At 67.8% G+C, this 27,063-nt stretch overlaps 2 protein-coding genes across 6 annotated transcripts in view; one reads left to right on the top strand and one right to left on the bottom strand.

Moving 5' to 3' along the window:
- Positions 1 to 6,681: 6,681 nt before the first annotated feature.
- LSP1 (lymphocyte specific protein 1) overlaps positions 6,682 to 27,063 on the bottom strand; it is a 36,456-nt gene continuing 16,074 nt past the window's right edge. For 2 of the 5 annotated variants that reach the window (XM_030833126.3, XM_030833127.3), the window contains exons 2-11: positions 16,995 to 17,132; positions 15,803 to 15,970; positions 13,904 to 14,102; positions 13,485 to 13,574; positions 13,196 to 13,239; positions 12,946 to 13,027; positions 12,041 to 12,175; positions 11,625 to 11,702; positions 11,372 to 11,474; positions 6,683 to 7,364 (exon numbers count right to left, since the gene is read on the bottom strand). In XM_030833126.3, the coding sequence (XP_030688986.1) occupies positions 11,385 to 11,474; positions 11,625 to 11,702; positions 12,041 to 12,175; positions 12,946 to 13,027; positions 13,196 to 13,239; positions 13,485 to 13,574; positions 13,904 to 14,102; positions 15,803 to 15,970; positions 16,995 to 17,132 (1,024 nt within the window). In that variant the 3' untranslated portion in view covers positions 6,683 to 7,364; positions 11,372 to 11,384. Of the gene's footprint in view, positions 7,365 to 11,371; positions 11,475 to 11,624; positions 11,703 to 12,040; positions 12,176 to 12,945; positions 13,028 to 13,195; positions 13,240 to 13,484; positions 13,575 to 13,903; positions 14,103 to 15,802; positions 15,971 to 16,994; positions 17,133 to 18,436; positions 21,048 to 25,034; positions 25,257 to 25,344; positions 25,481 to 27,063 lie in introns of those variants that run through there. The other 3 variants (XM_060302763.2, XM_060302765.2, XM_060302762.2) reach the window with 3 other exon arrangements.
- PRR33 (proline rich 33) lies at positions 8,500 to 9,855 on the top strand. Its single transcript, XM_030834013.2, has one exon. It carries the CDS (start codon positions 8,500 to 8,502, stop codon positions 9,853 to 9,855), a length of 1,356 nt encoding a protein of 451 aa, XP_030689873.2.

Genomic DNA, 27,063 nt, shown 5'->3' with positions numbered 1-27,063 from the left:
TCCCTTCTCTGACTGACGCTTTCCCGTTAGGACCCCGTGTCCTCTTATGGGGGTGCCCAGGGATCCCCTGGGGTCTCCCGTGGCCCTCTGCAGAGCCCTCTTCCAGAATCACAAGCGTGCACGAGACATTCTGTTCCCCCACACGCACCCCCGTCTCCCCCTTGCCCCAGCAGACAGCAGACTGAGCCCCGGCTCGTGAGGACGGGGTCTGGGCTGTTTCTCTGTGGGGGCCCCTCAGCCTGGTGCCCGTGCCAGGCGCACATGGCCTCCAAGAACTGAGTGGACGGCCCCGTCCCTCCCTCAGCCTGCTTTCCCAGGCCCTGTGGATGCCCTTGAACGTGTCAACGTCTGCGGGGAAGCCTGTACCCGGGCCTGGCTGCATGTGTCCAGGTGTGGGCGGCGCCGGGCCAGCGCTCTCGGGGACCGTCTATCCGTGAGCTGGCCACCACACAGACCTGAGGCAGCCGGGCCTGGGAACGCTCGGAGCAGCTGCATCAGAATGTTGGCCCCGGGTTTCGAAAAACAGAGTTCATGACAACTTGCTACAGCTTGAAGACAATAGTTATGGCCCCCCGCCCCGGGAGATTTGTATAAGAAAAACACAAGTTCATCATCTAAAAATGCGTTTACATCGCATTGCTAAGGTGGGAACAGTTTTCCGAAGCCTCTGTCAAGAATGTTAATTTTCCCAGAGCAATTTAAGCTCCATGCAAAATTAACCAACGGATGGGTCTCTGCTAAGCCCTCCAGGAAGCCGAGCCGTTTTCTCGCATCCTGAGGTCCCTTCCCGGGGCTCTGCTGCCCCCTCAGGTTACAGCCTCTCGCTCGGTCTACAGCTGGGGTCTCACGGTCCCTCGGCCCAAACCCTCCTGGTGGGCCCTGCCCCTGGGTGTCGGGCCCCCGCCCCGCCCAGCCCACTGTCCTCGCCCTACTGTGCCCACCTCTCCCCCTGGCAGGGCCCGACACCTGTCAGCCGCCTTGACAAGGGGTGGTCGTGGCCTGAGTCCAGGGGTGGGTTATTTTTAAGGAGCCAGTGGCAGCTGAGACATCCAGAAATAGGTACCCGAATTAGCCAAGACACCTCTGCCCAGAAACCCAAGACGATGGGAGGGGGGACTGGGAAGGCAGCCCCCGCTCAGGTCTCGGCCTGCGTCCCCGCCCCCGCCAACCCCCCGCCTGTCCCCGGGGCTGGGCCTCTTGTCTTCTGGGCCAGAGTCCCAGGGGCCATGCAGGCGGGCTCCCGCATACCCAGGCAGGGTGTCCTACCCTCTAAAGAGGGAAACTGAGGCCGCTCTGGGCTCCTTTTCTTCCCAGCAAAGCTCTGGGGCTGACACCACGGGCTGCTCTGTCCCACCCGCCCTCCCCCTGAGAGGGGCCCAGGGTGCGGTGTGCTTGGGGGCAGGGTGGCATTTCGACAGCTGAGAAGGAAACCAGTTGTCCATTTAATGTCCTGCCCCCAGAGGGGCCATTGTGAAAACAGCCTCTGAGGTCACCGCTCCTTGGGGACACCCTCTCCTTCCTTCCTTCCCAAGTGACAAGATGGGGGCGGGGAGGCAGGAGGCCCTGCCGCTTGCTTGCTGTGGGCCCTGACCCTGTTCCCTGACCCTTGCCCCCCCCCCCGACATCCCATCTCCTCTCAGAATGATTGAGGGCACCAGAGAGGCTGCTGCCCGGTGAAGGCGCCCCATCCCATGACGTCAGGAGGGTCAGCTGAGCCCTGGTTCGAGGGGGCACAGGAAGGACAGGAGGGGCCTCCTGGGAGTTCGTGCTCCTCGCGTCCAGGCTGAGGTGGGACACGTCTTCCTTGGGCAGACAGGACAGACGCCCAGCTCCCCACCCCTCCCTCTGTCCCCCCCCAGCCCAGGCCCCATCCACTCCAGGCCTTGGCCTCTGGGCTGCTGGGGTCCCCGCCACCCCTCCCCTAGACCCACTCCTGCGGTGAACCCCACCAGCCACCGTCGTAGCTGTCGTCTTTACAGACGGCGGCGTTAGAGGCGGTGGCCGCTGGGCCGAGGGCTCCAGCCTCCTGGGAGAAGCTGGCCGAGGCGCCCCTCAGCTTAGCAGAGCCCCGTGGAAACGCCAGGGCGGGGAGGGCGGCCGCACCGCAGCAGGTGGCCTCGAAGCCCTGGGCAGCGCCCCTTCCCGGCTTCTTCACCTCGAATCGTCACCGTTGTCTAGCCATCTGCCTTGGGACCACCCGCTCACCCCCAGGCCTTCCGGGGAGCCCCCTCCGTCCTCCTTCTTGGGCCTCCCCTGCCCCTGTACTCTGGTCTGGAAGGGCTTCCTCTGCCTCTGATGTTCAGAGAACGTCACCCCGCGATGCCAGCACGCCAGGCCGTTGGGACCCTGCGGTGGCTTCCTGGGTCTCCAGGACGCCATGCTTAAAGTGGCAAAAGGCTAGGGCAGCACAGCGTCCTGCACCCGGGGCCCCAGGACGCACCCAGGCCCACCGGCACACAGCAGGCCGGCCCGGTCCCGGGGCTGCTCTCAGACGCACTGACCTGCGGCTGGGTCTGGAGAGATGGGCAGGAGCTCCCTGCGGACAGGACCGGCTCAGGCACTGCCCGCTCGCCGCATGCTCTCATGTTATAGTGACATTCGATCTTTCCCGGCAGCCCATTGGCCAGGGGCTGTGTGGCCCGGGTGCGTGGGACGGGCGGGAAGGGGCTGTGCCTTGAGGCCCCTTACCAAGTATAGCAAGAACAGAGGAGGGGGCGCAAGGAGGTGAGGATGGGGGGGAAGGAGACGAGGGCCGCCCCCCTCCCCCAGGAAGTGTCAGCTTCTATTTTTACTCTCTGACAGTGGGCACATTCTTCACGGGCGGAGGAGGGTGAAGGAGGGCATTGGGTGGCCCTAGGGAGGAAGCTGAGGGCTCTCCTTGGGCCAGGCTGGTGTGGGGCCCCCAGAGCTGGGGCCCCATCTTCCCCGGGGGAGCTGCCCCTCCCTCCGAGGTGTCTGCCCAGGAAAGGCATCTGCCCGGCCAGGCTGCATTACGCAGGCCCCAGGCCCCTCCGCCTCCCCATCAGAGGCAGCGGCAGGAGGTCCCCGAGACCCCCAAGGATAGAAGACCCTGTGAGCCTTCGGCCAGGCCCTCAGCAGGTCCGAGCCCCACCGAGTGGTTCTCTGCGTGATGGCGTTAGGACATACAGCATAAATGGGCAACAGAAATACTAACTCAAGTCTGACTGGAGGGTCTGGCATCTCCCCAGTGGCTGGTGCCTCCCAACGCTAGGGGCCACACCTCTGAGGTCTGCCCGGGAGCTCACCGTGTGGGGGTCCTGACCCTGCAGGCCTCTCTCTCGCCACGGGCCAGGCTCAGGGTGCTGCCCACAGCGGGCTCCACCGTTCGCCCGTGGAGCCCAGTCTTTCTTTGCTCGGGACTCCAGGTGGCACCATCCAACCGGCAGACACCTCACCCAGGGCTTTCCATGGTCCCCACGCTGGCCAGTGAGGCCACGAGCTCCTACGCACCCCCCCCCCCGCCGAATCAGGGAAACTGAGACACAGAGTAGGACAGAGCAGCCCCAAGCCTCCTTCCGGACGTGGAAGGCTCCAGGCGAGCGGCTGGTCGGTCACGGATGGCGGGGGCCACGGATGCTGGCCTGATCCGGAGCAGTGGCTGGTGGGCTGGAGGGCGGGACAGGGCTTGGCCCCAAGGAGACTCAGATGAAGCGCCTGCCTTCTGGAGGCTTGGGGGCGTCTGGACGCCCGGCTCTCACAGCCCAGCCCGGGCTTCCCCTGGCTCTGCTCCCCACTCTGGGTCCCCAGAGCCTTCTGGAAGGTTTCTCTCAGCACCTCATCCAATTTCTACACATTGGAGACAAGGCTACGGGGACCCGAGATAGGCAGGGTGGGCCCACCGGCCACAGCAAGGGGAGCCAGAGCCCTGGGCCCCCAGTGGGCAGGACAGAGCCCCTCCCCAGAGCTCCTGGGGGCGGGAAGCCCCCCAAGGCCAGAGCTGCTGGGGCCGCTCCCGCCTCCCCTGTCGGAACTCTGAATTCCTCCTCCTGTCCAGGTCCTCGGATGGGAGAGCGTTTGACGGGCCACACGCGTGCCCGACCCTCAGCTGACTCTGACCAACTTTCTGTCCAGTGGGGTCAGCAGTAGAGCCACTTCTGCAAAAGGCCCCCGAGCGGCTGCTGGGGCCGCCCCGGCCCAGCTCGTCCTCACGGTGGGAGCTGACAGCCCTTCTCAGGCTGGGGCCCCTCACTCTGCTAGAGTCACACACCACCCCCGCCCCCCGAGGGGCAGGTGCGCGCGTGGGGAAGGCACAGCAGGCAGCACTGAGTCTGGGGAGCCCCGTGTGCACCCGGCCCCGCCGACGGTGGGTGTCTCGCTCCTGGGAGCTGCCGGCCACACCTCCCACGGGCCTGGGGTGCTCTTGGGGGCTGCACCCACAGGTGGGCGCTCCATGGCCCTGCAGTGGCCCCACTCGGCCAGCAGAGGAAGGTGGCTGTCTGCTCAGTGGCCTCGGGCTCTGGCCGGCGCTGTCCCATGAGCGAGCTGAGCCAGAGCGAGGGCGCTGAGGTCAGAGGGATGGGGCAGATCTTATTTCGGGTATCGGCAACCTACCCCTCGGGGTGCCAGGCCCGTGGTGCCGCAGGACAGCCTTGAGCGGGCACTGCTGGACGGGCTGCCGGCCGCCGAGGGCCTGCGACAGGTAATCCACACCCCGGTCCACCTGGCCAGGCCGGGCTAGGGTGGGAGGAGAGGGGGCAAGGCAGGGCAGGGCCGCCCCGAGGGGCTGGAGGGGGCTGGAGACCTGGGGTGGAGGCACGGGACTGGTCTCAACCCCAGGAAGGATTTGAGGGCTCCTGGGGCAGAGCCTCCGTCCGGGGACGGTAGGAGTGGGGTGGGCTTCTCAATTCTGCAAAGCCGAGCTGAGCCAGGGAGCAGTGGGGAGGCCGTGGGGGCCCGGCCCCCCAAAGATTTGCCTCTAGGTTTCTGCAGGGGTCACCTCAACCACCCTCAGGGTGGTGGGGAAGGGCAGGGGTCCCTCAGTCTTGGTCCTGGCCCGCAGTGTGCACGGTTGAGGGTGGCGAGGCCCAGGGACCCTGAACCTCGAACCTCGCCTGGTAGCCCTGAGCTGACCTGGGTGCCTGCGCCAGTGCCAGCCAAGCTCCCGGTAAGCCCGGCCCACGGGCTCGGGCGCTGCCAGGCCCCAGATAGAAGCCGCTGACACACCACTTCGGGGATGACCCTTTCCCAGCCTGCGCTGCTGCCGCCCACACGCCCTGGGGGCTTCTGCGGGAGTTGTAATAGCTTTGCTCTGCGCGGGGCTGGCACCCAGTGCCTGCAGCAGGGGAGCGAAGGGTGCCTGGCGGGGCCTCTCAGGCAGTCAGAACGGAGGGCAGAGGGCCAGCACCCGGGCAATGGCTCCCCTGAGCCTCTCCGCCTCTGTGGTGGGCAGGCCCTGACCCCCAGGTTCTGCAAGGCAGGGGCCGGTCGTCACCACCGCAGAGGAGACAGACCCTGGGTCCTTGTCCCCGAGGCGGGGCCGAGTGCCAAGGAGCCCGAGAGGGGCTGAGTGGCTGGCTGCTCTCCTGGCACTGCCCACCCTACCCGCCACTCGCCCCTCAGTGCCGTCCACTCTGGTCCCCTCTGGCCGTCCAGTGGGCCACGTGGCTGCCTCTGCCTGCTGCCCTCGGCTAACGTCCCACCCAGCCAGGTGGACAGGAGGGGCGCGTCCCCTGGGAGAAGCTCCCCAGCTGGCAGAGCACAGCCCTGAGGCACCCTCAGAAGTGGGCCACAGGCAGCAAAGGTGTGACATAGCTGATTTCTAACACCTCCGGGCTGCCCATGTTCACGCTCCCCTTGGGAGGCAGCAGGAGTTTGACCACGAAGACTTTGGAGAACAGGTTCTGAGCAGACCCAGGCCTCGAATGCCGAAGGTCTAGAGGGCAGCTCTTCGAAGGGGCTCCCCTGACTCCGAGGGCAGCAGGGCCTCATGTTAGCCCTGTGCACAGGCCGGGCGTGGGGGTGGGCTCGGGAAGAGAGCCCCACCCTGTCCCCGCCTTCACACGCGTGTCCATCCACCCACTGCACCTCCATTTTCACAGGTACATCCTCGCCGTCACTGTCTGTCTCCCTCCCTCCCTCCTTCCCTCCTGCCTTCCCCCCGTCCATCGCCCATCCATCCACCCCCACCAAGTGTCCACCCGCCCACCAGCCATCCACCCACCGTTCCGTGAAGCAGGCGTTGATCTGACTGCCTCTCCATCTCTTCTCCTATCTACTCTCTGCACAACTACGTTTCTGCCCATTGACCTCTCATCCCTTCTGCAGACCCACCCATCCACCTGTTCTTTAACTATCCACCCATCACCCAAGGATTCAACACCTCTCTTTCTATTTATACACCAATCCATCCTTCCACCCATCCCACCATCCACCCACCCATCCATCCATCCATCCATGCCTCCATCCCGTCATCCATCCATCTATCCAACCACCTGACCATCCACCCATCCAGCCAGCCATCCAATCACCTTCCCATCCATCCTTTCCTCCATCCCTGCATCCAGCCATCCTCCATCATCCACTCATCCGTCCATCCACCAGGTCTTCACTGAGCACCTCCTGGGTGCTGGGAAGGGATGACCCCAAGGTGGGGCTTGTACTCAAAGGGTGCACAGTCTAGGGGCACAGACCAGAAGTGCACGGTGTTTCAGGGGCTGCAGAGTTTATAAGGGGCCAGTCAAGGGCAAGTACCACAGTGGAAGAGGACGACTGAGCCCCCACCCATCACATTCACCCTGACTACCCTCAGAGACCCCAGAGCCTAGCACGCAGAAGGCCACTGGACAGGACAGTGTCCAAATCTGAAGGCCAGAGGCCTGGGCCCTACCACTGTGCAGGGCGGATGGCCTTTCCAATGGGCCCTGCTCCCGGCCCCTCCCCCGTCAGTGAGCCCCAGAGAGCCAGCACGTGGAGACACCAAAGGGAGTTTACTGCACAAAGTGGAGGGCTGCAAGCGGGGCGGGGCGGGGGGGCCCAGTGCTGTTGTGGGTGTTGGTGGCTTTGGACACGGAGGCCCCAGCACGTGGCCTCTCTCTGCACCGGCTGCGCCTTCCCTGGGAGCTCGCAGCTTCTCTGGAGGTGGTCCTTTTGCCAACCAACAGCCAGAGTTCCTTTCCTCCCGGAACTGTGAGGGGCAGAGCTGGGGGTCAGAGGGAAAGGTTGGAGGGTCCAGGAGCAAGAGGTGACGGATGTCGGGGGTGCTCGCGGGCCAGGCAGACCATGAGAAGCAGCTTCTTTGGCGGGGCCAGTGGGGGGCGGGGGGCGTTCATCTGGCCGGCCTCTCCCCTGGGCACGTGGGTCGGGAGCCAGGAGGTGCCGCCGGTGGTGCTGCAGTCTTGGGAAAGCTGAAACACAGGTCGGGGGAGCATCAGGCTGCAGTCCGAGGAGGGGCCGTGGCTCTGCCTGTCCGGGCCTGCAGCCCTCTCTCTGGGGGTCCCTGGCCTGCCCATCCCACCCCGCTCCCCCCAGCCCTGGAGGAGCAGCCTCCCTGCGACAGCCCCCGAGACCCTGTGTCCACCTCCGGCCTGGAAGCCTGCTTCCTGATACCACGCTCTGGTGCCCTGGGCCCTGCCGGGATTCAGGGTGGAGGGACGCTGCCTACTGCCTGTTTGCCAGCTGGCCTGACAGCCCCCAGGCTAACCCTGGGGTCCCGGCCCCCCCTCACTGAGGTGGGCAGCAGCCCAGAGCGAGCCCCAGCAGACCCCTCGGGCCCCTCCCTGAGCAGACGACGCACTCCTGCCTGACAGAGCCGGCCTCATGGCAGCAGCCCCCAGGCCTCCCTCCTCCCCCAGGCCGGCGGCCCTGGCTCGGCCCAGCCGCCATTTGTCAACGTCCTCGGGAGCACGTGGCGCCCAGAAACCAGGGCGGGCGGCTTGGCCAGGACCACCCCGCCGGGACGTCTGGGGGAACATCCCGTTTAGCGTAGCTCAGCGAAAACCGCTCCCACCTCCCACCCCGTCTACCTCTGATGATGCAGCCGCAGCCCTCCCGAGCCTCTGGCCGCCACCTCTCCGCTGGCTCGCAGCGGACGCGCCTGTGGTCAGGCCGGCGACAGCAAGGCGGCCCTCACGCTTGCGGGCGGGCACTCTTCCTGCCCTCGCAGGCGGCTGGCCCAGCACGTGCCTCCCGCTTGGCGCCCGCCTGTGCGTCTCCCGGCCCCCACTGTGCACACGGGCGGCACCCGGAGCCAGGTCCCAGCCCTCCTCCGTCACCCACAGAGCACCTCGGGCCTCCGTGGGCTCGTTTCTAAAGCGGAATGATGGTGGGGCCGCCCCATGGGCGTGCAAACGCTCATGCCTGGAGCGCGCGTGGCAGGGGCCACGTGCTGAGGCAGCAGAGCTTCTGACGGTCAGGCTGCAGGCCCTCTGGGCCTGGGTCCTCTGCGTGACTAGGGGCTGTGTGCCCTCCCGCAGGGAGGCGGCCTGTGGGGAGGAGGGTTGGGCCCACGGCTGTCCCTCCCGCCCGCCCTAGGGTGCAGCGATGCTCACCTCGGCTGCCTCCGTGGCCCCTGAGATGGCTGGCCGGCGCCCCCCGGGGCCCCCGGGACCCCCCCCACCGCTGCTGCCCAAGCCCGGGAAGGACAACCTGCGTCTGCAGAAGCTCCTGAGGAAGGCAGCCCGGAAGAGGACGAGCAGGGCCGGGCCGCCTGCCCCGCCCGGGCCTTTCCGCACGTCCTTATCCCCCGTGAGCGAGGCCGGCCATGACCAGGAGACCCCGGCCCCGCGGCCCGCGGAGGCGCCGCGGGCGGTGACCACCCTGCCCTGCTCCCCCCACACCCGCGTCATCCGCCACGTGGCGTCCCCCCTGCAGAGGTCCACGTTCTCCATCAGCCTCACCCAGCTCAGGAGCCTGGCTTCACGCTCCAAGCCCACGGGGCCCTGGCTCGCAGCCCCGGTGCCAGAACCCGCCCAGTCCCCCTGCGGCTTTGCCCAGGTCTCAGGCCCCACCGTGAGGGGCACCCACAACAGCCAGGTGCACTTCCGCCGGGCACCGTCCCCGCAGGCCGGGACCCCTGCGCCCTCCCCAGTGGCCCCAGATGGTGGGCCTGGCGACCGGGCCCAGGGCACAGCCATCCGCCCTCCCAGGGCTCAGCCCCTGCTGCCTGTGGTCCGCATCCACTCACTGCCCGCCAGGGCCCAGGCTGCCAGCCCTCGGCACGGCGAGCCCTCTGTGCTCAGGCCGGCCCCCGGCTTCCAGGCCTCAGGGCCCAGAGAGGCCAGCAGCCGGGTGGTGGTGTCCATTGCCCCCACCTACCGCTCACCAGGACCCTCGCCTTACAGGCCGGCCTCTGTGGCCCCCGAAGCCGGGCACCGGGAGGACCCCGCCCCGGCCGGCCCTGCCGCTGAGGCTGAGCAGGTCTCCAGCCCCCGAGAGGCCTCATCCCCTGCCCCACCGTCAGGCACCCACCCGTGCCCTGTCCCCAAAGTCGCGCCCAAGCCCCAGCTCAGCGGCTGGACACGCCTCAAGAAGCAGCTGCTGGAAGAGGCCCCCTTCCCGGGGCCAGAGCCGAGCCCGGGGCACGCGGGGCTGGGAGGGGCAGCCCCCACTGACTCGGCGCCCCGGCCGGCCCCCGCCTCACGGTCCTCCAGGATGTGGGACGCAGTGCTGTGCCGCATGTCAGTGGCAGAGTCCCGTGGCGGCCAGGTGGGGCCCCGGGATGGGGTGCGCGCCCCGCCTGGCCTCAGCCGCCTGCCCTTCCTTTGCTGGCCTCACTTCAACGCCCGGAAACTGCAGGAGGTGGCCGCCCAGCCCCCTCCCATGCGCTACCCCATCCCGGCCCTGAGCCCCCAGCCCCAGAACTTCAATCGTTCGGCAGCTGGCTGGAGGCCCCAGTGAATGGCCGGGGGGGACCCCAGGACCGTGGGGGGACAGAAGAGGGGCTGAGGGTCCAGCTGGAAAGCCACAGCCACAAAGGACCGTGGTGGGAGGTGGACGCGGCCGGGAGCAGCTGGGATTAGGGAGGCGGCGGGTTTGGACGGTGTGGAGGGGCAGGGAGGGCTCTGCACTGGGGTGGGGGGTGGGGACTTCTGGGGTGAACTTCTGGGGAGACAGACCGTACACAAGTCTGCTCTGAGGCTGGGGCTGCATGCGTGACCCTGCGGGGCAGGGCCGGCCTGAGTGTGCGCACAGGGCTTGGGGCAGGAGTGCAGGAGGTGGTCACCAGCGAGACCCTGCCTGGGTCCAGGGAAGCTGCAGGCGGGGATCAGGGCCCAGCGGAGCCCCACATGCTCTGGGTGACGAGCCCTGATGATTGACAGGATGAGCAGGATTCTGGGGCCCCGGCCCTTCTGCCGAGAAAGGTTGGGGGGACGAGCTATGCTGTCGTGCAGAGTGGGAGTGGTCGGGGTGACTCAGTCGCAGGCACCGTGGGCTCCGTTAGCTGCATCGGCGGCTTGGCAGCCGCGCCTCCCAAGGACAGAGGCCCGACGGGTGCGGGGAGCCAGGTCCAGGCCCGGGCGGGAGCTGGCCCCACACCCCTGCCCCTTCACTGTCACCTCTGCTCCCCCCGCCTGGGTGCAGAGCTTGAGGGGGACTCGCTGATGGGAGACAGAGGGCTGGGGTCTCAGCCTAGATGCTGGATGAGGAGGGAGGTCCGAAGTCAGCCTGGCCAAGTGGCGGGGGGGGGGGGGTGGCCCGGAGGGGGCAGCGATGGGGACCCCCAGTCTGCACTCAGCTGGGGTCTGACTCGGGACAAGCACTGGGGCCCAGACGGGGCAGCCGTGCTACGAGGCAGACACGGAGGTGCTGGGGGGAAGCTCCAGCCGCAGCCCCCGGAGCAGGACTCAGAAGGGAGGAAGCCGTCAGGAGGGGACATGATGGATGTTGTAAACGGATCCCGGGACCCAGGCCGCTAATAAAAGTGTGCGTAACCGTAACCATGGCAGCGGGTCACCTTTCTGACTCCTCACCAGGTGCCGGGGTGGGAGCGGCTCCTCACTGGGGCAGGAGGGCGAGGACGAGGTTCTGGCTCCTTTGAAACCCTCACAGCCCACTGCCCGGTGGGAACCTGAGCTCCCGGGGATCCGTGTCAACCCCCTCCTGCCACGCTCACCCTGTGGTGGCCGGGCCGGGCTCACCTGCCCGAGGAGCCCGGCTGGGAGATGGGGGCCTCCTCCCAGCAGGGAGCCTGCGCTTCCCTGTGGGCTACAGGAGCAGGGCAGGAACCGGGGGATGGTGGGGCGGGAGGGGGCACGGGTCTGTGGACTGGAGGACCAGCAGAGACGGGCTGTGGCCAGCTCTGAGGCCGGGCATTCAGCCCTCACATGTCACCTCGCAGTCCCTGCCACCGCGCACCCAGAGCGGCGAATTCTGCCCACGACACGTCGCGCTCTGGCCGCCGCCCCCGACTCACCGAGAAGGACGGCCTAGGGCGCCGAGCCCTCGTCCACGAGCACTTTCTCGTACTTCCCGTGTCCAGTGGCCACAAACTTGTACCTCTTGGCAGACGGGGTGCTCTGTCGGGGAAGGAGGTGGAGAGCGAAGGTGAGAGGCGCAGGGGGAGGTGGCGCTGCCTCTTGGAAGCCTCCCCAGGTGCGCTGAGGGCAGCTCCCCTTCCCCTCGCCCGCTGGACCCGCCCTCCCGCATCAGTCACATTCCGACTCTACCTTGAGCATCGGCGAAGCCTTGGGGCCTCCTTTCTGCTCCCAGAGGTTCCTCTTGCTCAGGTCTCCAGCGACAATATCCTGCGGGCAGAAGGCAGCCACGTCACAGGGGCAGAGCCCTGACTTGGGGGCTTGGAGCCCAGGTCACTTCTCCTGCCTGGCCTCGCAGGGCCAAGGCCCCGGGGCCCGCACGCCTGCCTCCTTGGGTGACAGCCCAGGGGAAGAGGCCGGGAAGGGAAGGTGACATGGTCCATCTTCACCTGGCCCGGCAGCCTTCCCACCCAGCCCTCCACAGGAGCCAGCCTGGCGGAGACCCCGTCCCCCATGCACCACAGTGCCCTCTGCCCACACTTCAGCCTGGACAGTCTCACGCTAGCCTTCCAGAGGGAGCCCAGCCGTGCCCCAGGACAGGAGCGTACCTTACAGGTGGGGGACTTGGCAGAGGACTGAGCCTGCACCTCTCCCGTCTCCCAGCGACTCTTGGTGCTCGCCACGGCCATGCTGGGCAGCTCGATGGACGGCTGGCGGGCTAGCTTTGGGGTCCGGCCAGAGGTCTGCAGAGGAGACAGAGCCCAGGACCACTTTACTGGACAGCCACATGGAACACATCAGAGAGGCCTGTGTGAGCCGCTCCGGCACACAGATGACGTCCTCTGTATGGCTGCATTCCCCCAGGACTGCTTATCCAACGCAGGGCTGGAAGAAGGCGCTCTGGAAAAACGTGTCTTCCTCCCCTCGGTGTACTTGTGAAACACCGCCCTTGCTCTGCAGAGCACAGGTGATGGGTGAGATACGAGACAAATGTGGGGCTGTCCTCGTGCTGCCCCTGGCACAGGGTCGGAGGAGCAGGGGTTGAACGGAAGGGTGTTGGTTGGATGGAATGATGGCTGGATGGAGGGGAGCTAATTGGATGAAAGTGGATGGAGGGGTGTTGGTTGGAGGGAGTGGTGTTGGTTGTGTAGAGGAACATTGGTCAAACAAAAAATAGTGGTTGGATGAAAGGACATTGACTGAATGGAAAAACATTGCTAGGATGGAGGGGTGTTGGTTGGATGGAGTAGTGTTGACTGGATGGAGGGGTGTAGATTGGATGGAAGAGTGTTAGTTGAATAAAAGGGTGTTAGTTGTCGGATGTGGGGGCGTGTAGGATCAATGGAGGGACCCTGGTTGGATGGAGTGGGTTGGTTGGATAAAGGGGTGTTGGCTGGATGGAAGAGTGCAGGTGAAAGGACAGGAGTTGGTTGGATGGAGAGACACTGGTTGGCTGGGGAAACGGGTGCATGAACGGAGGAGGCCCTGCAGAAGCGGAGGGGCCTGTGCGCACCTCGATGGCCTGCGTGTACTGCTCCAGCCTCTCTTCAATCGTGGAGATGGGCAGGGCTGGCTGGGACTTCTTCATGCTGTTACTGGAGGAGAGGAGAAGGGTCATGGCCCAGGCCCCCTCACTCGGCTTCTAGCCCACCCTGAGCTCCTGCCAGAGCTTTCTCGGGCCCCCAGATCTCCACCTGCTGGGTCCCCTCTTCAACCCTCCCTTGGAGATCCCCGAGTCCTGCCTGGGAAGCAACCAGACGTACCTCTTCTGAATGGAGCGGTGCAGGGACTCAGTTCTGTCGCTGAGCTGTGGAGGGCGGGAGGAGACTGAGCCTCCGAAGCCAGAGCAAGGCCCCCAGCCCACCCCTCCCAGCTGCTCCCAGCCGCCAGTCCCATTGCCCAGTTTATGCGTTTCACAAGGCTCTGCTGAGAGCCAGCCTGGCAGAGAAGGAGGCCGTGCTCCTGTCCTGGAGCTGCCCTGTGGCTGCCTCTCTGGGACTGTCATTGGTCATGAGTCCGGGACAGAGGACTAGGCTTTGGGGCTTAACCTACTTTGGTGCTGGGGCTCAGGGGAGGCGAGCCCGGGTCCGTCCCCTCCAAGACCAAGGGGCTGGGCGTCCTGCGCTGCTGGCATCTCTGGTGCTGGGAACAGAACGTCTGCGGTTACGGGGTCTGAATGATCGCCCCCTTTGCACCCCTCCTGCCCCACCCAGGACTGGTTGAAGGAAACACCTTCCCCTCCCTGGGCCTCAGGTCCTTTCCCGCCCTGCCATTCTCTGGTTCTGGAGTTCTCGGCAGCAGGAGCTGGCGTTCCATCAGGCAGGGTTACCAACCCCACCGCCCTCTGAGACTGCAGGGGTGCTGGCTCCCTCCGGGCCCATCCCACGAAGCCCGCAGAGCATGCAGGTAGCAGAGACAGATGCAGCCCGGGGGCCGGGGTGTGCCCAGACCCTTTGGGAAGCCACCGGCACCTGCTCATCCTCTGCCTCCTCGGTCTCTGCCAGCCCTGGGCTTCCCTGGACGGCTCCCTCGGGGCCGCTGGGCTCTGTGTCCTCTGTTCCCGGCCCCTCCTGGGGCTCTGAGTCGGGGCTCAGACGCAGCTCCTCCAGACAGACCCCGGCTGGGGTCAGCTCGTCGCCACCCTGGCTCCCAAAGGCGTGCTGGCGGGGCCTGTGGCGGGGAGGGGGAGGCAATCCAACAGGTCGAAGGTCACTTGATCACTTCGAGTCCCTTCCCGTTTCCAAGCCTCAGTTTCCCCATCTGTAAGATGGGCAGTCAGACCAGTTAAGCGCCCAGGAATCTCAAGACCCCGGCCTCTTTGGGGAGGTGAGCCCAAGGCCTCAGAGCCTGCCCTCTGTCGCCAGGGCCATGCGACCAGTGCCCACTGAGGCTAGGCCCGGGCTCCAGGCCCTCAGGACCAGCCCTGGCCCGTGTCTCGCCTGTTGGTGTCCCTGCTGGCTGGCCTCCTGGGGCCGGGGCCGCCTGGGCCCCCTGCTCCCGGCCTGCTCCGGGTTGGGGCGAGCGGGCCTGGGCGGCAGGTGGGAGCTAGGTGGGGTCTGAGGCTTGTCTGGGGGCTGGTCAACTGAGGGACAAGGCAAGGGCTGGGGTCACAGAGAGGGCCGCAGCCGCGAGGAGCAGGGCAGACCAGGCTGGCTGTGCGGGGCGGGGGAGGCCAGCCGCTGGCAGCCTGCGCGACTCTGCATTGGAGCGGGACTGACCCTGGAGAAGAAGATGGGAAATTCTCGTATTTTCCATGATTTCAGGCCCCTCGGTGTTCGTGCCAGCCAAGACGCAGACCACCGCCCAAGGTGGGCCAGGGTCCGAGCCAGCGGCAGGCTCACAGAGGGCCCGTTCAGCTGGGCTACAGGAGGCCAGGCAGGTGCGGGGGGCAGGGAGGCCTGGCGAGAGCAGGAGGGTCCACAGAAGAGCTAGAGTGCCCCCTGCTGTTGGGCGGCCAGTTGGGGACAAAGGGAACAGGACCGGCAGGGCTGCAGCCATCCCAGTGCCAGTGGACGGGCCACCCTGCTGCCCCCGCCCCCCGCCCCCAGCTCAGAAACGCAGAGTGTGCTCTGACCCCCAGAGACAAATGGGGGAAACTGAGGCCTGGAGGGCGGCCGTGGGCAGAGGGCCACGCCAGGAGCAGGGCCCCGGCCAGGCAGCTGGCTCTGAGCGCGGATGGGAAGGGGTGGTGGAGTGACGGGAGGGGTCTTAGCGAGAGCTCGGGGCTGCTTCAGGGGCCTTGGAGGGGACGGGAGGTGGCCAAGAGGGGCTCCGGCGACCCTCGAGGCCACAGGGCCCCAAGCCTGGAGCTCCCGAGCGGAGCTGGGCCCCTGACCCCGGCCTGTGGGGTGCTGAGAGCGGGTCAGACCCCCGGGGTGGGGGCGGGTGAGGCCCCAGAGCAGACCCCAGCCCAGGGCCCCTCCCCCTGCCTGCCCTGGTTCAGAGCGCCTGCACATCTGGAAAGCTTGTCCCCCCAGGCCGACTGGCGGCCGCACATCTGGAAATACCTGCTCCCCTCCGTGGGAATGGAGCTCGCTGCCCCGGGGGAGGAAGGGGCGGCGGCGGGGGCGCAGGGCCTCCCTGACGTCAGTGGGCTGCAGATGTGCTGATGGAGTAACCGCCCGGCGGCCGCAGCTGGTCTGGACGGGCCGGGGCCCTGGGGAGCCCAGCAACGAGATTCCTCCCGTCCCACCCGCGGCACCAGCACCCCCACCGCCGCCCTCCTGTCTCGTTCTCTTCCTCCTTCCCCCCCTACGGCCACGGGGGCATTTTGGGGGGCCACTGGGGTGGCGGGAGCGGAGGGAGTCGCTCGGACACACGTTGGGGGCTTGGACAGAGCACCCCTCCTCCACGCTCTGACCCCCACTTGCCTGTCCTCCTCCTGCCCCCCCTCCGGACTCTCGCCCTGAGGGGGGGCCCCACCGTCCACGGTCTCCCCAGCCCCGCGGTGCTGCCGCCGCTCCTCCGACTTCTGGGACCAGTCGCCGAAACCCTCGTCCTCGTCCAGTTCAGGGCCCTCCGAGGGCTTCGGGCTGAGGCTGGAAGAGCAGGCACGTTCTCAGGGTTGGGCCAGATGCGGGGCAGGGGGCCGACCCCCCACCCCCACCCCGTCCACAGCGCCTCCCTCTCTCACACCCTGGGCTCCAAGTGCGGGAGACCCCATCTGCCCCAGGGGCAGCACCCCACGGCCGGGCCGAGGCCCCCCCATTGTCAGAGAATCCCTGAGGGCAGGACTGTGCCTCCCCCACAGACTGCAGCTACCTGAGGCCAAGACTGGGCCACGCCCTATTAAGCCAGGGCTCCCCAAGAACAGGGCCACGTCTCCCCGCTCAGCCTGGGGTTCCCCGAATGCTGGGCTGTGTCTCCCCCGCTACCTACGGCCCCCGCGGGTGGGTGCCGAGTTTCCCTCTGCTGTCCCGCCTGAGCCCTGCACCCTGTCCCCCACGGCGGGCCTGTGCTCCGGTGGTCCCTGCCTGCCCCCAGTCCCTGCCTGCTAGGCTGGGGACCTGGCCCGAGGGGCCTTGACCGCTACAGCACCCCACTCCACCCAGAGCTGCTGACTCGGAGAAAATGGAACAAAACAGGGCCTGGGGGAGGGGGAGCGTTATTGGAAAAACAGCCCAGCCCAGCTACAGAGGCCTCCCGGGCCCCGCGAGGGAACAAGCCGGCCCTCGGCCCGCCAAGTTGGATGTGGCCTCAGTGAGTCACAGACGGCAAGGACTAGGGCAAGGGGCTCGGGGGCCAGGGCCCCACAGCTGCGCTCGGAGTCGGTCCAAGCAAGGGGGACCACGCAGGGTGACCAGGGCCGGAGTCGGGACCCCGGGAGGCTGGCCGGTAGGGGGCGGCTCCACACGTCTCCGGCCAGGTGTCCGGCAGACTCCGCTGGCACCTGGGGCTGTGACGACCGACACCCTAAGGGCACCCCCACCCCCGGCCCGGGTTCCAGGGCTGGGCCCCTCCCTCCTTGTCTCAGCTGCTCTGGGGCCTCCAGCCCAGGGCCTGACCCCGCGGCAGCCCTCTGCCCAGGGGCGCAGGACAAGTGAGCTGGCAGTGTCGGCTTACAGCTTCTCCTGCTCTAGCTGCTCCAGGGACTGGCCTCCTTCGCCCTCATCCTGGGCCCGAAGCTGCCAGGCCCTCTCCTGCTCGCGCTGCCCCCGGGCGGCACCCTCCTCTCCTTCCACGCTCCACTGAGTGGCGAGCCTGAGGGACATGGAGAAAGAGTCAACACCGGGGCCCGTACCCCACTTCCCCCGTCCGAGCAGGCCCCAGCAAGGCCTCTCTAGGCCTCAGTTTCCCCATCTTTAGAACAGAGATCTTGAAGGGTGGTTGGGAAGGGGTGCTCGGGTTGGGGGAGGTCCCAGGGTGCTGTTGGTCTCTGGGCGCCCACGTGCCTCCCGGTGATGTGGGGGCCCCTGGGTCAGACAGGCCTGGGGAAACCCCAAGGATGGGACCAGACCCTCCATCCCCTTCCAGCAGGCTGGATCCCTGGACCTCATGGGAGCCAGGACACTGGCTAGTGTAGCTTTGGCCCCAGGCAGGGCCCGGAGGCTACAGGAAGAGCCGGCTGAGGTGCGGAGAGCTGGCTGTGGCCGCTGGACAGCTGGGGTCACTCGTTTGTTCTACCTGAGTCAAGCGGCTGTAGCCTCGGCCACTTGGGCGCTGGTGGCCTGGGCTGAGGTCAGGCCCAGGCGGCCCAGCTAGGCAGCCACGCCCCTAACGTGACCATCCCAGCAGGGGCGATCCTTCCTGCCCCACAGGAGCACCGTGCTGTGGGAGACGGCGGCCCTGCTGGAGGACCCGAAAAGGGCTCTCAGCTCACCCAGCACTGCCCCCGCCCCCGGCCCCCGTGCAGCGTCTCTCCGGGCTGTGCTGTCAATGGGGAAACAGGCCCACGCAGAGGCAGGCGCAGGGGACCTCACTCCCACACTTCCTGGGGTTCCTCCCTCGGGTCCACACAAGGTCGGCCTGAGACTGGGGGTCCGGGGCCAGACGACCCTATCCCCGGCCCAGCAGATCTCAGGCTGTTGGCACCTGGTGGGCACCGCAGGCCTCGGCCAGCTGGCACGGCCTGCCACCTCAGCTCCCCCAGAGCCCGGGAGCGGGGTCCTGGGTCTCCGTTCCACAGCGCTCACTGCCCCGAGCTGGGGTCTCAGCCCCTTCCTGCCGTGTCCCCCGCCTGACCCCGCAGCCCGCTCCTTCAGGGCCCCCGTCCCCTGGCCAGGGTGGGCCGGCTCTGTGGTCTCGGCAGCCGTGCCAGCACATGATCTAATCTCTCCTAGGTCTCCTCGGAGCCTCCCAGACAAAAGCCAGGCCCCTCCATAGCCCCAGCTCGAGGCCCACTCCCCCCGCGGCAGCCACACGGGACCCCAGCCACGCAAACCGAACCGCCTGCTCAGCCCTCGGCACCCCCAGTCCGCCCCCCGCCCCGTGCCGCTCCTCAGAAGCGACTTTGACTCCCACCCCCTCCCCACCCGGGCCCCAGGGAGCCACTTAATCCCCCACACCTGGCTCCCATCAGCGTCCTGCTCCAGGCCCTCGGCTGGGGGCTGGGGGCCACGTCCTGTCTAGGGAGGAAGAGGCTGGGGTGATCTCGGGGATGTTGGGGACCTAGGGTCCAGGGCTCCTCCCCACATGAGCACCAACAGCCCCTCCAGACGGAGGGCAGAAGCCTAGCAGGGCAGTGGGGGGACAGAAGGTGCCCACAGCCTCTCCTGGGGGCGCCCGGGGGGATTCCTCCAAGGGGTGAGACCAGCACTGCACCCCTTTCACTGCCATGTCCAAGCTGCACACGCCGATGGCTGTGTTGGGCATTTGGGATTTTTTTAGCCAACATGTGGGGGTGTGTACACGGGCCCCAGTGGGATGTGTGGTGGGCCAGTTGGGGCCTCTCTCAGGACGATAGCTCCTGCCCCCCAGGCCCCTCCCCCAAGCCCCGGGGACCCTTCCCTGGCACAGCTGAGTGCAGAGGCCACACGGCCTGGTCAGCCCACCGGTAGGGCGATGTGTCCCGGCCAGCAAAGCCCCACGCAGGCCTGCACTCAACCGCGCAATGCACAGTGGGCCTGGCACACACACACACGCACACACACACACCAACACACACACACACACGCACACGTGGCAGGAATGCACACGTGTACGTACGCACTTTCTCCTGAGCCCCACTCAGGCCCACGTGGGCGCACACACCCACACTCCACGCACGGGTCCCAATGCCCCCCACCAGGCACACTTGTGCACACATGTGTGCACACGGACGTCCATGTGCTGACAGAGTCGGGCAGGGGAGCAAGGTGAGGGCAAGGTGGCAGCCCAGGCCCCGGGCCGTCCAGGGGGCCCCAGCACTGTTTAGTGTTTTCCTGCCGTCGTCCTGACAACGCGCCTGGCCAGAGGCCAAGGCATGTTTTCTGAGAACATTGCTCCTGAGGAGCTGGCCCCTCCGAGGGCCACCCCTGCTCCCCGCCGTCTGCATGTGACCCCCGAGCCCTCGGGGCAGGGAGCTCAGGGGGGCCGGAGCAGGGAGCAGGGTAGGGGTCTCGCCACAGCCCCACACTGGGAGAGGCTGCGCTGGCCCCCAGCCCCTGACCCGGCGGCCCAAGGACGGAGCCGGCTCAGCCCCTTTCCTCTGGGCCTCCTCCCTTCCCGCCCGCCTGCCCCAGGATGTGAGTAATGCGGCCCCTCCTGGCCCCTCCCATGACCTCACCCCCTCACTGTTCCACAGCTGGGTTTCGTTCTGGGAACTGAGAGGGGGGCGGCTCTCCTGGGGTGGGGTGGGGGCCTCTGGCCTGGGAAAGGCGCCCCCGGCCGGCGGCCCAGACCCCTTGGCACGCTCGGCGGAGCTGTCAGGATGCTGGCGTCGGCTGGCCGGCCCGCCCGTGGCCCTGGCTCAGCCCGTGCGCAGCTGCGAGGGATTTGGTGTTCCTGCACAAATGCAATTATCTCTTTCCTGCGTCTGCTCTGGCTCCGGGCGCGCCCAGGGTTCAGCCCCAGGGGCTGCTGAATGGGCTCTGCAGCCCCCCCTCCGTCACGCTCCAGCGTGGCGCCTCGCCCCACCAGGTACACGAGTGCGCACAGACCCCAACGGGCCGGCTATGGCCCCCCGTCCTCAGTTGGGCTCCCCAAGCTCAGGGGCTAGCCCTGCTGAACGCGTCTACCGCCTACTGGGCCCCTCCTCTCCTTCCTCCGCAGCCCCCCAGTCTCCACCAAGGCTTCGATGGTGCCAGTCCTGGGCCCGGTCTGGCCCTCCCCGCGGTCCCAACCTCCTTCCTCCCCTGCCCTGTGGCGGTTCCAGAGGGGGCATCAGGCCTCGGTCCCGTCTCGACTCTGCCCCCTGCAGGCAGCTCACGGCCACCCCACCTGCTTCTCGACGCTGAAAGCTTTTCAGCCTTCTGGAAAGAGCTTCGGGGCTCAGCTGGGGGGCCGGAGCCCAAGGGAGGACCGGCCTGCGGGCCAGGCCAGAAGTGGGGAACTTCCCCTTGAGACCTGCAGGGCACCCTCCTGGCCATTGTCCCCTGGATACCACGGGCAGGAGCTGGCTGGGAGGCCTGGGGAGCTGGGCTGGTCACCCAGCCGGAGCAGGGGGCCCCTGTCTCCTTGTGACCATCAAGGTGTCCAGTCCCCTCCCGTGCCCCCGCCCTGGGGTCTTGTACGCCAAGGTGGACAACTGCAGAGCAACCGGCGCCTCAAGTGACCACAGAGCCCACGCATGAAGGGACGGGGTGTGGGGGGACCCGAGCCCCAGAGAGGCCACCCAGCCTGGCTGCCGGGGCTGGGGGACAGCACGCACCCCCCACCACCTCAGCTTAGAGCAGCCCCCGAGCGCAGAGACTGGGCCCCGCCGGGGGCTCAGGAGAGGGCAGTGGTGCCTCGGCAGCACCCGCACCCCACAACTCAAGGGGTGCCCCTCACTGGTGGGCAGCGTGGGTCCCGCCCAGGCAGCCCGGGGGAGGGTCCACGGCGGGCACCGGGATGCTGGCTGTCACTCATCTGTGCAGTGAGGCAGCTGTGAGGGGTGAGCCAGGCACAGAGATGGCCCCGAGCAAGCAGGTGGGCAGCGGGCGGGGTGGCAGAGGGTGTGGGCACGGGAGCCGCGGCTGCTGGGAACCTGGCCACCGCCCCCCTGCCCTCCCGACTGCCCTGGCACTGGTCCAGCCCCCCTCCCGGCCCACCCCCCTTCAGCAGTGCCTTCCTGGGCGTGTCTGTACCCCACTGGGTGTCTTATGCCAGGGAGACACCCCACAGGGCAAGCCCCACCCCACTGTCCAGGGAAGCTCAGGAATCGAACTTGAACTTGAGTCTGAAAGATGAGCCTCAGAGGCTGAGGGCAAGAGCAGAGGCAGGGCCAGCGGGCGGGAGAGCTCCCAGTGGTGCCCCGCCTCCCCCGTGGGGTGTCCCCGGGCGAGCCCATGCCAGCACAGGTGCCGTCAGATCAGCATTTGGGAGGGAGGCCCAGCTGGGACGTGGAGAAGGGGGAGATGCCGGCTGGGGGCGGGGGGCAGTTGGGGGGGGAAGCTGCAGCCTGGGTGCTGCAGGGGCAAAGGGACAGGAGGGGAGAGGTGGGAACCTGGGAGGGGTCCGCCTTGTGGGGGGGCGGTCACTGAGTTGAGCTTGGACGTGCGGGGTGCGTGGAGACCTCGGGGAGATAGTCAGTAGGAAGGAACGGCAGGTGGGGAGGGGCCCGGCTCACCTGGGGATGAATAACCTCTAAGGGAGCCATGGGGACCCCGAGAGGGAAAGGCTGGGGGGCACCAAGCCCCTAGGGGCTCTAGGCCAGAGGTTCCCTCTGGTTTCCCTTGCTCCGGCCCCTCCCCGCCCTGCAGGGCACCCCCAGGGCCTGCTGTCCAGGGGGGCGGTCACAGGGTCAGCCTCCACTGGGGGCCTCGGGGTCCCCCTCTGCTGGGGGTGTGGGAGTGCCAGCTCTTCCAGAGTCCTGTGGGGCAGGACTCAGGGGCAGAGAAGGACCCGGGAAGATGGGGTGCAGAGGCTAAGCTGTGGGTCTGGGGGAGACCAAAGTTTCCGAGCAGGGGGGAGGGTGATTGGAGGGGACCTGAGGTGGGGAGCCCGTTGCCATCCTCGGGGTGACCCGATGAGGCCCGCAGGGACGGGGCGTGGAGGGGCAGGAGGGATGGCTGTCAGTCACCCCGGCAGGAGGGAGGGCCCAGGCTGCCCGGGGAGGGGCCGCTGCTGGGCCTGGGAAGCAGTCCAGGCGCTCCAGGGAGGAGAGGCCGGGGGAGCCAGGCTGTGGCTCTGTACTGTCTCCCTGACCCTCCTCTGCAGGGGGAGACCTCAGGCCCAGCCTCAAGCTCCCCAGCCGTTAAAAGGGGTGCTGACCCACTGGGCAGGGAGTAAAACTGAGACCACCCCCCGAGGCGGGCCCAGCTCCCGCTTCCCCACGGCTGGCACTGCCGGCAGACCTGTGTCCCCAAGAAGGAGGCTGCAGTCCCAGCAGGGGAGGCCCGGCCCGCACCCCGCCCCATGTCCCTCTTGGCCACGTGAGCAGGTCACGTGCGGGAAGCCTCCCTGGATGAGGGGACATCTACCTGCAAAGCTGGCTTTCCCCACAACCGCAGAGAGGACGGCACCCCGAAGGGCGTGGGCCAGGGCGGCTGTGTCTCCAGGGCACCGGGCGGAGCTCGGGGGAGGTGGCACCGCCACGGCCTCTGGGAGCCGGAAGCTAGCAGGAGAGAGGCCAGCCCTACAGGGGCTCACGCGCCCCGAGGCTACAGCACCCTAGGGCGGCCCAGAGATGAAGGGCAGAGCGTCCTGCCCCCCCAGGACCGCAGCTGCTCCCCAGCCCCGAGGGAGGGGAGGGCTCTGGGACCTGGGCCGGTAGCCCTGGGGCAGCGGCCAGAGCAGCCTGTGGGCGGGGCCTGTTCATCAGCAGTGCGTCAGCCCAGACCCCACCCCGCCGCCGGCACTGCCTCCCGCCCCTAGGGGGCACCGCCCCGTCTCACAGCAGACAGGCCGAATCTGTGCATCACAGTGTGGCCTCCGTGCCCAACACCCCTTCGTCTTCTCCCAGTGGGGCAATTCTTGGGGGGCGTCTCATTCGGGGGAACCCCAACTGCCCTGCCCAGAGCCCCCAAAGGCGACGACCCCCTCCTGCACGACTTTCCAGCCAGCCCCGGGGCAAACTGGGGAGGCTGCCTCTGCCTCGGCCCTCCAGCCACCAGGGACCCTCGGGCCAAGCCCCCGTCCCCGTCTCCTCTGGGCCTTCACCCCACTGGCCCCTGGGGGCCACGTCTGCCGGCTCCAGACCCCACTCAGCTGGGGCAGTTCCACCTCCCGGTTCTCAGCTGGCTGGCACCCCACCTTAGAGCTGACAAGAAAGCGGGAGATGATGCTGCAGGGCTTGAGGTCTCCCCTGGTAAGGGGAGACGGGGGACCACAGCCCCCCACCGTCACCGCCCCAGCCTCCCTCCCTGGGCCGGGCTACCCCGGACGACACCCCGACACCCGACACCTGCTCCACAGCCTCCCAGCCAGCGCAGACAGCTCCCCTCAGCCTGCCTGGGATGACCTGTGTTCTCCGTTCCTCCATCCCCAGGGCCTCTGTCTCCCCATGCCCTTCCCTCTCCCCACCCCCGTTCCCTTCCCCTCCCTTTCTTTGCCAGCACTTTGCTTTGCCAGGTGCTAGGGACCCAGAGATGGGTGCCATTTCCTCTGCCCTTACAGATCTTAGAGGCCGCCAGGAAAACCAGTGCTGACCCCACACTGTGGCTCAAGGGCCCCAGAAGAGGACCCCTATAGCAAGCTTTATTTTGGGGGCAGTCACTGGCAAGAGGCCCTCTCAGGTGAGGGGGCCCCTGTGCCTGCATCCAGCCTGGAGGGACAAGGGGCCACAGTGGGAGGAGGCCCTGGGAGAGAGGAAGGTGGCCGCTAGAAGACACGACGAGGGGCATCGCGGCCAAGGGAGGCGGGCATGGACGGGGCACAGCACACAGAGCCGGGACCCCCACCACAGCCCCGCCTCTCTCTTCCCATCCTCCCCCGGGGTCCAGAAGTGAAGCCCACCCTCTACTGTGTGACCCACAGTCCCGGTACCTCCCAGACCGGTGTGCCCGTCTCCTGCCTCCCCACCTGCAGGACAGGGTGGTGTGGGAGGGGCCTCTGTTCCCATGGACTCCGGCTCTACATCCTGCCGCAGACCTGCCCGGTCCCAGACCTGTGCCAGCCCCGTTCCCCGGTGCGGCCCACTCGCTGCATGCCCCATGCAAGACCCCGCCCTGCCCTCTGGCTGGGCGCCCATCCCTGCTTCAGTCGCTGCTGCCCACTGTGCAGTGCCGGGCGCCTGGGCTCCTGCTGCCTCCTCCCCAGACCTGGGACCCACGCGGCCCCCGGGGGACCAGGCTCTGGTGCTGGTGGGGGCGACAGCAGGGCAGGCCTGCCCGTCACACCACTGGCCCCAAAGTCGTCCAGGCTGGTCGGGTGGACCCCCCAGCACCCCCCCCCGCAAACAGCCAGATGGGAAAGGTGCCCAGCCAGAGTTCACTGCCACCCAGGCGCCCACGCACTGGCAAACGGCCCTGCCTAAGGAGTCTGTGACCCTCCTCGTGGGGCTTTACCCCCTCCCACAGCTCAGCCCTACAGAGCCCCACGCCTTGGGCCCCGAAGACCCCGCCGAGCCTGGAAAGTGGGCACGCGGCCCCTGAGCCCCTCTACCTCAGGCTTCCCCCGGGTCGTCAAGGCTCGGTCCCCAGCGTGGGGTCCACAGCAGAGCTGAATGTCCCGCTGCCCAGCCTGTCACCTCCCTCTGCCTGGATGGCCTACCTCTTGTGATGGGCTCCATGGTCGGCCTCCTGGCATTGGCTCTTCTACATCTCTGCCCCCATTTGCTCAGACCAGCCTGCCCATCTGGGCTGGGGGTGGCCGGCATGCCTGTGGCCGGCGCTGGCCCTTCGCTTGCCGCTCCCCCCTCTGCCCTGTGCCCCACGCACACGGGTCTTTCCTTTCCCCTCCGAGTCACTGACCACAGCGCCGCGGGGGCCTGGGCCAAATGCCGCGGCAGCCCAGGAGACCTCCCTAGGCACCCCCGCCCCATCCTCACACCAGTGAGTCGCCCTGCCCACCCCTACGCCTACACACTGCATCACCCGGGCCGACCTCCGGGGGATGGGACCCGGGGGCTGACCGCACAGCACCAGCTCCAGCCGCATCCCCGGGCCCGGCCCAGTCTCCTCCTGGCGCCGGACGGCCCTCCAGGAGAGCCGGACGCTGCCGAGCCCAGCTGGGACTGCCTGGCACAGCCCTCAGAGCGCTCACGGGGCCAGGCCCTGGCACGCTCCAGGACACGCGACCGGTGGCTGGCACTGGCTGGAGCCTCTGCCACCCCCTCCCCCTCCTCCTGTGCGGAGCCCCGGGTCCACCTCCCACTCCCCAAGGCCCCACACGTGGCTCTCCCCGCAGTCGGCACCAAAGGGGTTCTCTTCCTCCGCCGAGTCCCGGGGTCTGCACGTCGTCCAAACCTGTCTGCCCACCTGGGCAGGAGGTGCAGCCTGGCATCTGACCACCTGTCCGTCTGCTCCTGGCTCCGCCCTCCCCGAGATCCCTGGGTCCCCACGTGCACGGAGCAGCGGGACCCTCTCCCTGATGCCTCCACACCATTTGTGCCACCGGAGCCCCCAACACGCAGCCCCCAGCCCTTCCTTCAAGGTGCTCCTTCATCCCTGACCCCTTGGGAGCGATCATTCTGGGGGTGCAGGGGCTTTGCCATTGGACCGGCCCTAATTCACTCTGTCATGCCACCCCTGGCTGTGTGTCTTGTGATTCTGCAGGCCCTGTTGCCTGTCCCCCAGGGCGGGGCCAACACCCCGGCCTCCCCGCCCGCACAGGTGGGGGCGTGGGCTCAGCCTCAGCGGCTCTGTGGGGCGCCACGCTTCTGGATGTCCCACCAGACCCCGGTCCTCTGTCCCCAAAGTCTTGGCCAAGAGCTAGGGGCTCGGCCGGAACGACCCCATTAAAGGGACAAAGTGACCCTCCACGGGCAAGGAAACTGAGGCTCAGAGATGCAGCGTCTCACTGGGGGCCCCCCACCCCAAGGAGGCACAGGCAGGGTCCCAACCCCGCAGCCCCTGGGTCACCATCCAGGAGGGCCCAGCCCAGGAATGGGGTGCCGCCTCCGGGCCCCCCTGCCTCCTCCCCTCTCCTCACTGGGTTTTCCTCTCCTTCTCTTCCCTTTTCTCCCCGCCTTCCCTTCTCTCACCTGCCTGCCCTCACCCACCTTCCCGGGAGGGTCACCGCAGGCGGTGGTCACTGCTGCCCTCCCCATCCCCCCGTACTGGGTGCCCACTCCACCCGGCCCCCGGGGGCCCCTTCCTTCATCCCAGGACCCCTCGAGCATCCCCATCTCCTGCCTCGTCCAGCCCCTCCTTTGCTGCCTCTCCCTCCTTTTGACCACTGTCCTGTCCCCTGCCCTCATCCCGTCCTGTCCCCACACGTCCCCTTTCTGTCTTCACAGGGGCCCCGCTGCCCCTTGCCCTCTCCACTCTGTCTTCCCCCCACTTCTTCCACCCACCACCGGGAAGGACACATCCCGGCGGGAGAGCCTCAGGGTCCACAGGGCACACCCCAGCCGCAGCCTCACCTCCACAAGCCTCAGGACCTCCCCGCCCGTCATGGGCAGCAGCCGTCCCTCATGTGCCCGGCACCCTCGCCTCCTGGGGTGGGCCGGGGTCTGGTGCCACCCGGCGCCCACCTGCAGTGGGTCAGCCCCTGGCCACCCACCTGTGCTGAGCCGCTCCTGGGGCCCACACCCTGTCCAGCTGTCCCTCAGGGCCCAGGAGCCGTGGGGCGCCGTCTCGAGGCTCTGGCAGGGACAGGGGCGCCAGCCCCCAGGTGCCCGGTGCGCGCTGGCCGCCACTCACTTGCTGCTCTCTCCCACTCTGGTTTGCGGGTCGGGGCTGGAGCCTGGCCTGAACCTCAGCGCTCTGGGCTCCGGCCCTGACACCCTGCCCAAGGGGCTGGGCCACTTGGTCCCTGTACCCCCTGCTGCTGGCTCGCCCGGGCTCCCAGGGCAGTACCCGCTCTGAACGACAGACCACCCGGACCCGTGGCAGCACCGCCCACCGGGCGCCCGGCCTGACCAGGGCAGGAGCCACCCCACCCCCGGATGCGGGCCCTTGGGTGGGCCCAA

The sequence above is a fragment of the Globicephala melas genome, chromosome 8 (assembly GCF_963455315.2).
Source record: "Globicephala melas chromosome 8, mGloMel1.2, whole genome shotgun sequence".
Lineage (NCBI taxonomy): Eukaryota > Metazoa > Chordata > Mammalia > Artiodactyla > Delphinidae > Globicephala > Globicephala melas.
This window is presented reverse-complemented; position numbering and strand designations above follow the sequence as displayed.

Excerpts from the sequence above, each read along its gene's own strand:
- PRR33 (XM_030834013.2), top strand. The coding sequence starts at position 8,500 with ATGCTCACCTCGGCTGCCTCCGTGGCCCCTGAGATGGCTGGCCGGCGC.